At 39.8% G+C, this 16,236-nt stretch overlaps 1 protein-coding gene across 3 annotated transcripts in view; it reads right to left on the bottom strand.

Annotated features, from left to right (window-relative positions):
* Window positions 1-16,236, bottom strand: part of agbl4 (AGBL carboxypeptidase 4) — a 543,878-nt gene that overhangs the window by 330,581 nt on the left and 197,061 nt on the right. For all 3 annotated transcript variants that reach the window (XM_084722272.1, XM_084722271.1, XM_084722273.1), the window contains one exon: window positions 5,976-6,100. In XM_084722272.1, the coding sequence (XP_084578398.1) occupies window positions 5,976-6,100 (125 nt within the window). The remainder of the gene's footprint in view (window positions 1-5,975; window positions 6,101-16,236) is intronic.

The raw sequence follows: 16,236 nt of genomic DNA, 5'->3' as shown, positions 1-16,236 counted from the left end.
TCTAATTCTAGAGCTCTAGACCATTTTTTCTGTTCAGAAACATTGTGAGTGAAGTTGATGTGGAGGCAAAATAATTGCAAGTTTTGTTTACTAACAATGAATGAAGAAAATATGAGCTCCTCTGAATATGTTCGGCCACTCTCTCTCCAGGACCGTGAGTGTTACTTGAAAAGCTAACAAATGGGATCAGTCTGGCCGACGCACTCAGCGGCACAGAACACACCCACAGGGTCGTGTCTGGAGGGCAACCCAAGATTTGCAAAACTCATGAAAACAACATTTGTATGCGTTGTTCAAATTATGTTTTAGTATGTGGCACCACTGTGGTTAACACCTGGTTATATATAAGGGAAGATTTTTTTTTATTTTGTTTATATTGGTCAAGCTACTACAAATCTCCCAGTCTCCAATTTACAACTTTTAACCAGTGGCAGACGGTCAATAGAGGGTGCTAGGGTGCCGCCCTACCTCTAACCCCATCCTATAATGTCACTGACTTACTTACTTAGTAACTTCAAAATATATATTGTATATTTTTAAAGGAGCAAGGTAAATATTGTGTAGTTAATAATCTAAAATAAAATGTACCTTAAAACTAGGTGATGTATATCTGGTGTGGGATGCAAAGTCTTTGCCCACTGACTCGCTATAAATTGTACATACACAGTTCAATCCTCTCAATACAAGACATAGGAGCTTTCTGGGGTGCACATTACTTGTACCCTGTAACTCAACTAGCTAGAATGGAGACAGAAAATTCTGTCAAGTGCTAAAATTCCTGTCTTTTGAGAGGAGAACATTATAGAACCTGGACCTGATCAGTCATAATCATTCAGCAATAATCAGAGAAGATAACATACTCTCTGAGGAGAACGGAGCTGCAGTCGGGCAAGAACCGTCTGCACAGTGGGACCAGGTGATCTTCAGAGGGCAGCCACAGAGGTGAGCAGTGGTGGAAGAAATAATCACATCCTTTACTTCAAAGAAAGTACTAACACCTAACCTAAGTACTAAAAGTCCTGCATTCAAAACATTACTCGAATGAAAGTATGTAAGTATTTTCAGCGAAATGTACTTTCTTACTCATTGTGCAGTAAAATGCTCAGAAATGAGTAACTACAGTATACAGTGTAAAGTAGCATAAAATACCTCCAAGTACAATTTGTAAGCGAGTATGGTACTTGAGTACATGTATGAAGTTACATGCCCTCACTGAAGCTAAATGTGCGGTGTTGGTCTTTTACAATGTTTGTATTGTGCAGAAAGTGGGCACCACTCCTTAAAGCAGGCCTGCTATAAACTTGTCAAAGACATTTATCCATAGAGTCAGTGACAAATGTAGATCTCTCATGGAGAGAAGGCCCAAATTTAAGTTTAAACTACAAGGTGGCAAAGTCACCTGTGGCCTGTTCACTTAGTTTTTCGATGACACTTGGTATTTCAAATGTAATACTATATCTTTATTGATTTTCTTCTCACATTTTATTCTCTGTTGTGTTTTAATTTGTTCATAAATTTCTGCTATTTTGTGTGTGTTGTCAGATTTCTTTCACATTTATTGAGGTACTTTTTGCTTATTTTTATCTTTCACACTAAGAAATTGTAGAATAAAAAGTAATTAGAATTTGCACTGATTGAAGAATCTTAACCTTATACTAACTAAGCATGTTTCATTATAACAAATCTTCATTCAGCTGAGTCATACTACATTTGCTTTATTGTCAGTATCTGGAGAAAAATTCACCAGCCGCCACTGCTTTTAACCATAATTGTCTTTGTTGCTTTTGACTGGCAGTGGTAGCTAGTATGTGATAAAAATTATTTTGAGACATTACTACTTTGATTCTGGCATCCAACAACACAGCAAACATTTTTGTTTTGTTATGTGGTGTTATAATACTCTGAGGTGATTCATGTTTGCCTTTCACTTGTTTTGTCTCCAGATCTATATATCCAGCAAGCCTTCCCATAGGCAGACCCAGTGTGGTCCTGCAACAAGAAAACCACCACCAACCAGCTGTCTGCAGGGCATGCTCACGGCCACGCTACGCCAGCAATGATTAGCCCACGTTTGTCCCATGCTGCTCGCTAGAGACCTGCCCGTCCTCTCCTCCCTCCGTCACCGCTGAAGGACATCACCACACAGACATGTCGGTAGAGAGATGCAAGAAGCACAGAGGGAAGAAAGGATGAGACAGAGGTGGAATAGACATGGGAGGAGTGGAGTCTCCCTACACACTTCTGCAAACCTTAGAAGAGCGGGAGGAGCAGGGGTGAAGTTCAATGTGTTGATCTACACAGACATGGCCGAGACAGGCACTCTACCCCTGAACATTGTCCAGAGCTGATGAAGCAACGAGCTCCATTATACAGGCTGGCATTGATGTTACGCACCACAACCAGCAGCTGACTTCCCAGAACTGCTGCCAAAATGCTCTATATAAGATGGGAGGTAAATGTATTGCTTACATGAACTTGTCATTTATCGTAAATACACCAATGCCCCTCCTCTTCCACCTAAACCCTCTCTTCCTGTTTCTGTGTCTTCTGGATGAAAAAAAAAATCGATGTGCATCACATCCATTACCCTGCTTTCTTCCTATCTCTCTGTCTATCTCTCAGTCATTCTACTTTACTTTCCCCCCTATGCTTTCGCACAAGATGTCAGAATATTAATGATGTATCTTTCAAACTGATAAGTAAATTACACATTTAGAAAATGACACATTGTAGAGGATGTTTGAAGGCCTTTTAAACCCAATTAGGCATTGTGACATGTGATATCCGAGATATTGTATTCATTCATAGAGTTGATTCTTGCCCAATCACATTTTGTGAAAACAGTAGCTGCAGAAAAGTGAGAATGGTTGAGAAGCGTCACCAAGACATGATCCACAATGGTTCCGTGATGGTTTAAACATCCTATTTAATGTTTAACTTAATGTGCCATCCAAGTTATGCCCCATGACAAATTGCATAACATCACTGATGATGAATTTAAATAGGTGAGCATTGTCTGAAACAGTAAAGTGATGATAGCTCCTCAGGGATTCTAGGTAACACATGGCCTATTCTGCTTCAGTTCGTCCTCTTTCCTGATTATGGAGAGTAACCGCCCTGCGCTGTGCTTTCCCTGGACAAGTGAGGCTTACAAATCACCCCTGCAGCAGTTGGAGGAGTTGAAGGCGCTCGGCACAAGGTTTTACTGCCTGTCTTCTATGAATGGCTCCCTGAAGGCTCCTATGATAATAGCTCACAGCCGTGCCCTTCACGGAGCCTGACATCAAGCACACCCCTACAGCAGAATGGAATGGCATATCAACTTACCCAATGGGGTGTCATATCAACTCATCCACTGGTTTCTGGTCATAACATAGGCAGGAGATGAAATGAAATAGTGGTAGCTGGAACTTACATGTCAAGTTGAAATTCCCTCAGTCTGGACATGGGATGCAAAACTTTTATTAAAGGCCTCATCTTATTGAATTCTTGTAATTTGATTCAAAGTAAATAAGATAGGAGACACTTTCAGAGACCTGGTCCTCTAAAATACTTTGCGTAACACAAAATGCGAGTTAGTACTTAACAATGGCTCAACTTCAACATGAAGATAATGTATCTATTAGGGCTGCACCTAACTATTATGGATTGCTGTGATGCATATTAATTAAATCACTTATCACTGTAACAACACTTTCTCTGGACTAGACAATCAGTAATTTTACTTAAGTGCTTGAGTTAAATGTTAAACTGGTTATGAGGAGCCCAAGAATTGTGACCTAAGTAAAAGTCATACCAGCACTGGTCTTGTCTGTTCCTAATGTGTGAAAATTAATGTGGAACATTTTACAGACTGCAACCAAGTAAGCAACTTTTTTATGTTATCATATCATCACTAAAATTGAGAAAAACACAGACTTTGTTGTGTGCAGACCTCCTGTACAACGCACAGCTGTGGTGGATTGGTGCACTTTAATGTCAAAGCAGACACCAAAATTGCACTGAACCACCAGATCTTTGTCTCCCTGTGGCCCAGTGGAGATTCAGACCAATTATCCTGCGCAAGTATTTTCTGAAAGCCATTTTCCAAAAGAAAATATGCAAAACCAAGCAAAACCTCAAATAATGTCACACGGTCTTGGTCATTGCAACTAATGTAACCAGAATTGGTCTGGGCTTTTTGGGGTAAGTGAGTGGTTCGAAAAACACAAAAAAAGAAAGGACATACAAAAAAGAGACATTCATCCATCCAGCCATCCATCATAACCGGTGCTACGGTGAAGCCAATTTCCACAAAGCTGCTAAGCTGATTGAGGCAGACCAAATCTGTTTCACCAGCTTACATTCCTTCAAAATGGCCATCTCACTTCCAATATCACGGGCTTTTACTGTTCCCCATTCCCCTGGCTCAGGCTGAGAGTTAGCAAGGCTTAGCTGGATGAAACACTCCAACAGCCCAGTTCTCCCCTGGAACCCACTGATATCTCTATAGCACAGCCTCTCCCCACATAGCTGCACTTAGTTGGTTTATTTACTCATACTATTATTCTTTGTTTAATTTCTCTGTTTTATTTTTTGTTTCAAATCATAACAATATTACAACCATTAGAATGTAAACTGAAGATTTATGTGAATTCTGATGATTCCAGGCACACGGACACAATCTAATCACAGCGTCTGTATATACACACACACGCACACAAACACACACACACACACCCCTTGGCAAAATGCACAGGCAGCACTTAACCACAACACCTTCTACTGGAGTAGATTAAATTCACACAAGGCCTCTTTGAAGAAGGAAATTGGACAGATAAGAAACAGATTTCTATGAAAGAAGCTTGTGAGGGGGCCTATAGAGGGAGAGCGTGGAAGTGTGTGATGGAAATGGTTGTTCACCTGTTTTTGTCACCTGTGAGCTTGCCCTCGCATGTGCCACTGCGCATATTGTGTTCATATACATGATATTTATCAATCATTTGCCATTTATTGTGTCGTATTTCCCTCCCCAGTCACTTTCTCTCCGTCTCTCTCCCACACTTTCTCTGTCATTTTGCCACAACAGCAAATATCCTGTTGGCGCGGGCTGCAGGCTGCTGGTGCTGGTCTATCTGGCCCTGGGATCGATCCGGCTCCAAGCCGAGGCCTCCCATTCATCTCAGAGCCATAAAATGTGATTAGTGCTGACTACAGCACTGCAGGGAGATGGGCTGATAGGCCTGATAGCCTCAGATAGGCTGGGCTGGACACTCTACAGGAAGACAACAGCAACAGCATGCTGTGGATTCATCCTTGACGTTTTCTGCCTTTTTCTGTGCTTTTTCCTTTTTTTTATATCACTCTCGGTTTGCTGCTTTCTCTCTATGTCAGTCTCTTTCTCCCTCCCTCTTTCTATCTTACTCCATCTGTCTTTAGCTGTCTCTTTCTAAACTTTACATCACATTTTTTTGTTTGTGTCAAATCTAAGCCTGACAAGCTTGTATGCACACAAATTACAGCAGTCAAACTTAAATGCCAATATTGTCAGTTTTATCTTCATGTCCTGCAAAGTTATATTTAAATGGTCAAACAAGCCCCCACCCCCCTGAAGCCACCCTCACTGTACCCACGTACAGTGTATCTCTGTGGCATGTGACCACCTCTGTTGGCCAATCACGGAGCTCAGAGCTCGCCAGTGGCAGAATCAAGCTCAGAGGCTGTGACAAGAAGTGAGGTAGAGACTGCCTCGGTCCTAAGGAGAAACAACTTTGGTGGTGTTGTTTCATACTAGTTACATCTTCTACATAACAGTTAATTCAACACAATTTAACACAGCATTCCTTAACTGTGTTGTCCACTTCTCCCATGAATCATGATGTGGCAACTGTGATTAGACTTAATACATCTGTGTCTGTGTTATTGAATATAGCATGGAACTAGGTGAGAATGATTATGATTAACGGCAACACTGCATAAGACCATAGCATGCTGACCTGCGTCTCACGGACGTTCTCCACTGTAAAGTTGAACCAGACTCTGAAGCGAGGGTTGCAGGTATCAGGCCGGATGAAGAGGTCAAACTCAAACTCACTGATGTAATCAACACGGCCGAGGTTCCCTGCAGAGACAGTGAAACAGCTTACATTAGCGTTGCATAGAAGTCAGCAGTCTGCATCACACAATCACAGTGGATCATTTCTTCTGTATTCCTTAAAGTTCACAATCAATGGACTCAAAACATACCAAACAAACAGAAAGACGGGCAATCACAGGAAAAAAAAAAACAATGCTTTAACACAACACAGCTCCACTTCAAATTGAGGCTTTCAAAGACAATGTGTTAAATCAATAAGTCAAAGTGAAGTGTCGACTAATAGTGCTTCACTGTCATAGTGGTCTCCTGCCTGCTTTATCCCTGTATGTATCTGCACATATTTATCCCATCGCTAAGTCTCTCAAACCAAAACAACCCCCACAGAGAGCAGCAGAAAGACCAACAGACAGGGGTTCTTCCAGCCATCCATATCTGACACATAGTATACTATCCACAGCAAAAGATCCAGATGATCAGTGGAAGTATAATTAATCCAATGGGAACTATTTCCCCGCTTCCAATTCTCAAAGCTGTCTATAAGATGACTGGCTAGTAGATGATTACATGACAAGCATTCTAAATATAGGCTGTATCTGTATCACTGATGTATATGCACACATGTAGTGGAGACTCTTGTGGTGTGTGTGCACAAATTAATGATTGTCAGAGCAAAAAAGATGAACGGAAATGTGAGAAGAGAGTGTGTCAGCCTTCTGGTTGAAGCTGCACAGAAAAACAACAAACTGACAGCTTATTTTAACCAAATGCTGTGCTTAACCCAATAAACAAGATCAAGCAACGCTGGACTGACATTCTTTATGAACCAGCAGCTGTTCAAGAGTTAAGTTCACTGGCAAACTAGGCCGACCACGAAGCACAAAGTCCCTCGCAACTCTGCATCAGGGTACTGTTGACCACCTGTTGGCAAGTAGCACCATAGCAGCAGCACGCACACACAGACACAGCTGATTATAGACAGATGGGCTAACTACCACACTGTCAAAGTAGATCCCTCTCCTTCTGCCATCGGACAGAGCTAATCCACTAGTCAGCCTGCACCACACACATACACAGACACACTTTGCTCTGCTCCACTGAAGCTACCCACAGAAGTGCCATCATTAGTTTATATAGCACTGCAGAAAACTACAAGGTGCTCCAAAATATAAACAAGACCAGCATTTCAGTTTAAAATTCCATATTTAAAGTGGTATTTTCAACATGTACAACACGGCATGCAACAGCAGCACACAAGCAGTGAGAAAGAAATTGCAAGAGGTTGTTGTGTGACAATAAGCTGATGACTGATCCGTATTTACATTTGAAGCTCATTCACCAACAGCTTCCGCAGCTAGTGGACTAATGGTGAGTGGCGTCTCATTTCAGCACACTGGTGCCTGGAAAAAATCTCTGCAGACCTCTACTCTGACTGATTAGGGAATGGTGGCGCTTTGCTGAAATATATAACTGTTGTGCTTCATCTATTCACTCATCTACACTGTGAATTCTACATTCAAGAAGCATATACAACACAAGAGATTAAGGTTAGAACTGACAGTAAAAAAAAGGCAAGGGGGTGTCACAAAAGGAGGCCTGTTTAAAGCGATAGTTCACCCAAAAATGAAATTTCACTCAATACCTACTCACCCCTGTGCAGATGTGAGGATGGTTGAATATCTCAAGTTCACAAAACACAATGGTGACCAGTTTTAAAATGTAAAAAAACACCTGAAGCGGGTACACAGGCTCTCGTCCAAGCGGGGCGACATAAGATATACGAGATCTCACGATACCTTCACACCTGTGTTTACATGCTACCTGGAAGCGACTCAGACAAGAGAGAGAGAGATCTGCTCAGAAATAGTGACTTGTTACGTTGACTTCGCAAACTTTCAACAAAGAAGAAATGTCTGAGGACTTCGACATAGAAGAGGAACATAATTTCTTTGCTGCAGCCGCGCCACTTGGGCGAGAGCTTGTGTACCTGCTTCAGGTGTGTGCACCCAGATCAGGTCTGAGAGGCTACAGTTCACATTTAGGCCAAAAACATGGTGTAAATGGCGTCTTTTGGGTGAAATTTTAACGTTGAGGCTTACAGACACTTGGATTACACCACACAAGCTGTATGAAGACATTTTGTTTTTTATTTGTGTTATTTTTTAACATTTTAAAACTGGCCACCGTTCACTTTAATTGTACAGGATTTGGCTGCAACGCTGTTTTACGCTGAAGCTCCAGGAGTGTTTTGTGAACTGGAGATCTTCACCCATCCTCACATCAGCACAGGGGTGAGTAGATACTGAGTGAAATCTCATTGTTGGGTGAACTTTTTCTTTAAGGGATGTACAGTACTGTATTCTACTCCAATCACCCTGAAGAGATTTATATCATAATTATGACCCACTCACTGTACATTACACTGCTTTTTCCTGTCTACTTATCAAAAAAATCAATAATTTGACACAAAATATTGATTTAAAATTATTTTATTGATTGAAAAATAATTTTGATGTTTTAACTTCTCCCTCCAGAGCCTATGATGAAAACTGCATCCATAGCAGCAGCTTGTTAATCAGACTGTATAATGCTGCAACTGACCAATCAGAATTGAATATTCAACGAAGCCATGTAATAAATGTTGATAAATGACTTTACTGTGAATGTGTATGAATTCCAGGTGTTGAAGAAGAGTTAAGCATGTCTGTCTTTCTATCAATGCTCATACTTATTAGAAAAAAAACACATGGTACTAAGCTCTCTTTTGTCAGTTTTGAACACAACATTGTGAAAATTATTCTACAATAAAAGTGTGAAATCAACAGCACCATCTACCCATTTAGCTATCTGTTACATGCATGCACATCTCAAAAAGCAACTCTCAATGTAGCTACTCTAGAGATCTACACAGAAAAACCTAAAAATATAAATATAAAAAACAATGTTACAGATGTCTCTCTCGAACTATATTGTATATTCATCACTTAGCTCATATAGTATTTGGGCATGGGACGAAATTCATATCTGTAGTAACTTTTCACAACATTATCTTCTTTTATCATATCTTCTTTCATGTTTTAAAAAATCTTTTGTCCAAAACTGCTATGTTCTGAAGTAAGGCTGCACAATACCATAAATAAAAAAATGTGATTATTTTGACAGATATTGTAGTTGTGATATGATTCACAATTAGTGGGAATAATAATTTCATCACAATTATTATTTTCACTGAGAAAAAGCAATTAAAAATAGAGCTGCAGGCGGCCATAAACATGGTCCAAGCAGATTGGAAAACACAATACACAGTCATGCAGAGGTTGCCTCATTGTTGGCAAGAGGAGGGCACCACTGGGGAGACGTAGTTTCTAGAGTACACACCTTCTTACAAGTTGAGGCAATGACATCAAATGTGCAAAACTTAAAAAACTCAAAATGTTGGTGATAAAATTCTGAAAAAAGTCAGGCATCATTCTGATGATTTCAGGTGTTTCAAATGTTTTCATTATTTCATTGTCACTGCCGACTCACTGTTTGACAGATTTGAACACACTCTGAAACACTTGATATTGATAATCAAAAGAATATCTGTGTTGATTTAGGTATTTGAATGAAGACCTTTGGAGATATACAAGTTAATTGAGTTTTCATAATTTGAAAAATATAGAGGGATGGACTTTTGAATTGACCACAGGTTGCAGTGAGACTAACTTCTGTCACAGTTCAGCAGATGTGAAAACATCTTTATTTGGTACAAGCCTCAATAAATATCACATCATCATGATTTCAATAGGTTCAATAGGTTCAATAGGTTTTTCATAAACATGAAAACTGTAATGCAAAACTGAAATATTTCCTATTGCATATTGCAATTTCAGTGAGTATAATCGCAATATGACCTTTTTTTTTTTTTTTTTTTTTTTTTTTTTTTTTTTTTTTTTTACCAAATCATGCCGTCCTAATCTTTAGAATGAGATTTGAAGGCTGGGCCATCTCTGCAGCACTACAATAATTCATTATATGCTTTCATCTTTCATCAAAAAAAGGCAGCTTCTGCGATTTGGATGTTGCACTTGGCCAGACAGCAGTTTCAATAATATTTCAATTAACTGTCAGCCCTATTCTGAAGCATTAATGATCTCACATTCTGTTAGATTTTAATACATTTTAACTCACCAGTCATTTAGCCAGCAGTGAACTGCAACATCTTGGTAATAGAACTCTGCACTATGATTACAAACAGAGAGATGATTGGGTTGATGACTGAGTTACCATCCAGCCCTAGTTTGTTTTGCACAGTGGCTGGCTAGCTAAGACGTGGCAGGCAGATAGGCAGGCAGGGACTAGCTCTTTGGCTGGTTGGCAATGCAATCGCGAGCCATTGAAAGCAGATAAAGCCAAGTGCAGGCGGAGGGTTGAACCAAACCCAGCTGCAGCTAGCAAGCAGTGACAAAGAGAGGAGATAGACAACAGAGGAGCACCTGTTCCAGACAGATGTGCCATCGAATCGATCATCTCTCATACAACATCAACATCACAGCTATTCACACAGCTGACACTGTCAAATACAGCCTATTAGATCAAGTTGATAATGGCCACCAAAGGTCATCCCTCCAATCAGAGTCTTAATAGCGCTATTCAATGATGAAAACACAACCACCTCTCTGGGGCACTTTCTTCATTTACACAGAGGTATTTCTTTTAAGATTTATAGTGTGTTTAAACCATTATCAGAAATCAAAATATTGATTTGTGAATTTCCACTGTGGAAATCATTATAGAAATTCACTACACAGTTAACTGGAAATAGATTGTAAATGGTGCAATCAATCTTCCTCTCTCGCAGTCACACTATGAGTGAAACTACTGTATGTGGTTACGATGGGAAGGTTTGACAGTTTGCTACAAATGATGTCAGAGAGAAAATGGAAAACTGTGACTGCATTTTACTTTGTTTTCAATGCACTTTTGCAGTCATTACTTATGATGGGAAGATTTTACAAAACAACGTAATTACAAAAGGAAATCAGAAAAAATATGCAATGTTTGCTAGCTGGTGCACAGCACAACAGAGTATTATTCATACAATTAAGAATGAACTGGGTGTAAATGAAGCCAATATACTGTGTTTGGCTTTGTCACCTCACAAGAATTCATCCACAACAGAACTCTTTAAAGGAAAGTGTGACAAAAGATGACTAGAGGCTCCATGTAAGGCCCTCTGACCACCTGTGGTTGCACTCACTGAGACAGTGAATACTGCACTTATGTGTGTGTTTGTGTGTAAGGTAATATACATTATACTTTGAATTCACAATAAACAAATTATATTAAATGTCTTTTTTAAAAAATCTAAAGTAAATAAATTCTTAATATTACTATTCTTTGATGAGTTGTTTCTTTGAGTTTTCATAAAAACTGCATGGAGGTCGATTTTTTTGGATTGAAATAAGTAGCCAACATTATAGTAAGTGTCAAGTGAAGCAAGTAGCAACCAAAAAGTCACACGACCCAAGTCATGCAACACACATAATGTTATGAGCCTTACCTTGCCTGTAGCCACAAAGTATTCCATGCAGTGGCTAACCTGTGGCTAACAAGTTTTAGTCCCACTCTGCAAGCCTTTCCTGACACATTGTTAAATTTCTACAAACATCCTGATTCCTTCACACCTTTTAGTTCAACGTTCTACAAAAACAGTGAACAGTGATTGTTGCCAGCCAGCTATCGATATGTCAGGGCCACAGAAGTATGGTTTTACTAAGCTTACTCAAACTGCTAACTCAATCCTTACAGAAGAACCAGAAACACAAAAGGTGGTCTATGAAAAAACAAAACAGCAATGAAAATTTGGAACGAATGGAAGCAGGAGTATAAGTGGCAAGAATCTAACACATCTAATAGCGTAATATATTGCAGGGTGTGCCACCAGTTTCATCAGCTAGTCGAAAAGTCTAGCTCGTTTTTCATTGGAAACAGTCCCTTCAACACCACATTACAAGACATGAAAAGTGGGCAACACAAGTGTCACAGTTAAAGAAGGATGTGTTACATTGTGTTAAAATGCCTTCTTCTGTATTGTTTTTAGTTAAGTAACATATGGGCCACCAAAAATGAACTTTGGCCATCAAACTTAGTGGCTTGTTGGACTGTGAGACCAGTGCTCAAAAATATTAGTGTTTATCCTGACATTTTGATTTCACATGGTTCACAAAACCCAGTCTCCTGAGTGAAAGACCTGTGTTTTCTTTGACCCGTAGTCTGTAGTCTTGATACTACAGCTGAAGCCTGACGCATCTCATACAGCAGCTGTGAGGTACCTCATGTGTCTGTATGAATCGCGTGGGGTGTGACAAAATGTCTGTATTTGATGACTTAGGAATGAGACCAAGCTGGTAAAGCTGAGCAACATTACCAAAAGCCCCTCTCACATGTAACAGGTGGTATTCAAAGCAAGTTTTTGATTGGTCTACAAACCATCTCCTTTTAAGGTCTGCAAATTATTTTCAATTAATTGATTTTTAATTTAAAATTCTTACTTTAAATATCTATTAACCAACCTATTTATCTCCAATTAATGAACACCCCTAAGAAACTAATATGCATACAACCTGGGTACCATGTGACTGGCCAAACTTCTGTAGAGGAGCCAAAAACAGAGATCAAACTAATATATGTCTGTTTCTGCTTGTGAATACTGTAGCATGGGTGGCAACAGACAGCAGCCATGGGCGGCTGGGTTATTGAGCCTGATGCTTGAAGGCCAGACGTGAGAGATGGCTGCAGCCTCAATGTTAGAATTACATGTTCAGCCCGCGGAGCAGCAGGGATATGACACGCCATTGATCCCCGTTTTAATTTTATGGTGGCTACCTCCAGATTCAAACGCTTTGGTGGGCTGGTAGCCTGACCCTTTTAATCAATCCCATATCATTTAGTATTTAACTAACATAAACGGCCAACTGATTTTTCTGAAAAGCCCTCTGAAAGCATTAAAGATAAACTAGATAAAGGAAAGATAAGTTATGTTGAGTCTGTGTGATGTTGAAAAGCGTTGCAGAGTACACCAGATTTGTCGAGAATGATTTTTGGTTCTTTATGGAACAGACAGACTGTATTAGTGTAAGTGAAGCTAATGAACTACAGACTCAGAGAAGATGAGAAAGAGGAAAAAAGACACACAATTTCTAGTCCTTGAGATCTCTTGCATAATTCCTCTTGAGTATCATCGCTCTCCATATTCTTCTTCAGTGGTGTCTTGGCATGTTATGTTGAATATCAATCTTTGTCCTTGAGGGAAAACTAGCGCAGCGTTTAGACATTAACAAATTGGTTTTCAACGAACAGCTTAGCCCTGCTGGTGCAGCCCAACAAAACACAATTGCTGGTTCTGAACAAGATTTTACACATGGCAGCCTCTCCTTGAGGAAAACCCTGAACAAAACTCTCCGTCTCTCTCTATCTTTGTCTGTCTTTCTTCATTCCTTCTGTCTCTCTTTCTCTAACTCTCTCATGCACCCATGAAAACGAATGAGAAAAAAATTGCAAAAGGTGAGATATTTTTCAAGAAAAGTGGAACTCACGTAAAACTATGTGTTTCTGCCGAAAACAAAAATGTCTGTTGAAAATGGGGATGAAACCTGCATCATTACACAGGGCCATAGGCAAGTAAACAGGGCGCAAACATGAGGTGGCCAAGTGGACAGTCAGTCATTCACACACCAGCTCACACACTCTGTGTTTGTGTGTGTATGTGTGTGAGAGAGAGAGACAGAGAGAGAAAGCTGGAGAGGGAGCAGAAGAACCTGGCTAATGTAATCCCATTATGGAGGTACAAGAGGGAGCAGTCACAGTGCTCAGCCCACACAATGGGCCGGCCTGCAGCCTGTAGCTATCCACTGGATGGATGGTTTCTGCCATGCAGATGGATCATCGTACAGCAGCAGCAGGCCTGCCCGCCTCAGGCCCGAGGTGAAACTCACTCACACAACCAGCCATTAGAATGGTAATAGGCAGTTGTTTCAAAATGAAATAGACTGTGTGCTTACAGTGCTTCCTACTTAGCAGATGTACAGGCTGTCATGTCCCAAATCTTACATGCTTTCACACACAAGTATCAATCACATAAATTCCCCATATATAAGGCAGCACTTCCCAGACGTAAGGTCAAGACTAGGGGTGGGCAATATGGCCTTAAAATAATATCACAATAGTCAGGGTATTTCTGTGATAACGATACTCTTGACGATATGAAAAAAATATTGAAAAACAGCCTTTAAGCGCTCCTCTTACTCAACCGGGTGCTTCTGCTCGAGGTGTTGAAATTAGTTTGCTGTTTCAAGTCTTCTTGTTCGTCTTACATATTACTGTGGTTTATTGTACATCTGATCTTTTGGAACCGGACCACTTCCACACTACTAAAGTCCCTCCACTTTTGGAACTAATTCCTCCATTGTGGTTACTTTTGCTCTAGCTATTATTGTTGTGTATTGCGTGTAATGATGTGATGTCAATCTGTCAACAAGTCATAATACTTCCATTATCATAATATGTTTTTTTTTTTTTCATCATGAAAAACAATATCAACAATACCATTGTGAGTAATACAATATGGAAGACCCCTAGTCAGGACCAAAAACGGGTCATGGATGTGTTTTTATTGGGTTGCCAGAGAAAAATGCAAAAATGATAATTAGGCTACTAATAAAAACTATCATGTTGCAAACACTGACAAACAGCATTTAAAAAATAAAAAAATAAAACAGCTGACTTAACAGACTACTCAATCCAGGCATGATGGGATGTGCAGGCCATCACAAAAATGTTTTAGCAAAAAGGCTCGTTTTGATTTCCTCCCATTTATCCTATTAAAATTACTCCATTATACTGTTAATACAAATTCAATACCTCCTGTGTCCATTTCAAATTAACAGTGCAAGTGCAAGTTGGTTATGAGGTGAGAGGGGAGAAACTTAACATTACAGTCAGCATATTTGATTATTGATATGATGTCATTTTATAATTAAATAAATACATTTCATACACATTTTAAATTCATGTTTTATTCTGTTCTTTATCAATTTATAATAAGATATCATGGGTTTTATTAAGTTTGGGTTCTAGGGAGACAACATATGTAACTTTTGGGTCTCAAGCTGAAAAAGTTTGGGAAGGTATAAGGTATAATTCTTGGTATAAGAATTAATGTTTCTTACAGCAATTAGTTTTGCTATAAGTAAATTTATTTTGCCATTATAACAACCCCTGCTGTAGATGCCTGCAGTGCAGACACTGCTACCCAAAACAATCTCTGGGTATTACAATTCTGAATTTCCACCAGTAAATACTCAAATTTAAAGATGACATACCCCAACCAAACTCCCCCAATCCCCACATACACACCCATACCAGATAATACATTCAATTTCTTTTGGCTGGCATAGGCAAGGCCACAACTGTGTTTAAACAGCAGACTAGAGATTAAAAGAGTGCTGTACCGCTGAGGGAGACCAGCCAGGCACCTTTTTAAACTTATTTTTTGCTGTGTTCCATTTCATTATTGGAAAACACATCAGTTTTCCCCCCGGCTGCTCTGCGGTGTGAGGAGGATTCCTGGACACAGAAGAGGGGGACTGATAAAGATAGAATTGATTCCAGCCAGCAGCAGCGGCAGCCATAGTGAAGGGGTCTCAGTTTAGACCTGCAGCTAAATGTCTGGTTTTTCCTGTGTCTCTCTCCCACTGTCTCTCTCTCCCCCTCATCTAAAGGCAAGTTGTCACCGAGGCAACATCAATCTCCTGCCTCATGACTTCTTAAAGCCTGCCTTCTCCCCTGATGCCTTATCACTTCATCTGCAGGCAAGATTAAAGAGGTCACCTCCAAGTTTCCACAATCTAACTACCTAACAGGTATACTAAACTGCAGTCGATCTTTTAAAACAGTTCAAAGGACAAGTTCACACTTTTTTTTCCAAGTCTGTCTTAAAGGAACTGTTTGTCATTTTGAAAAAATACGCTTATTGCAAAGAGTTAGATGAGAAGATTTATCCAATTCTCGCAGAGATAAATCTGAAGCTACAGCCAAGAAGGTAGCTAAGAAGTCTTGGAAAAACAGCTAACCTGGTAAATGCAACAGGTAAATAAAATCCACCTATCAGCACATCTACA

This window comes from Lutjanus erythropterus, chromosome 7 (genome assembly GCF_056507025.1).
Source record: "Lutjanus erythropterus isolate fLutEry1 chromosome 7, fLutEry1.hap2, whole genome shotgun sequence".
In the NCBI taxonomy this organism is placed as follows: domain Eukaryota; kingdom Metazoa; phylum Chordata; class Actinopteri; order Lutjaniformes; family Lutjanidae; genus Lutjanus; species Lutjanus erythropterus.
Note: the sequence above shows the minus strand (reverse complement) of the source record. Positions and strands in the feature narration are given on the sequence as shown.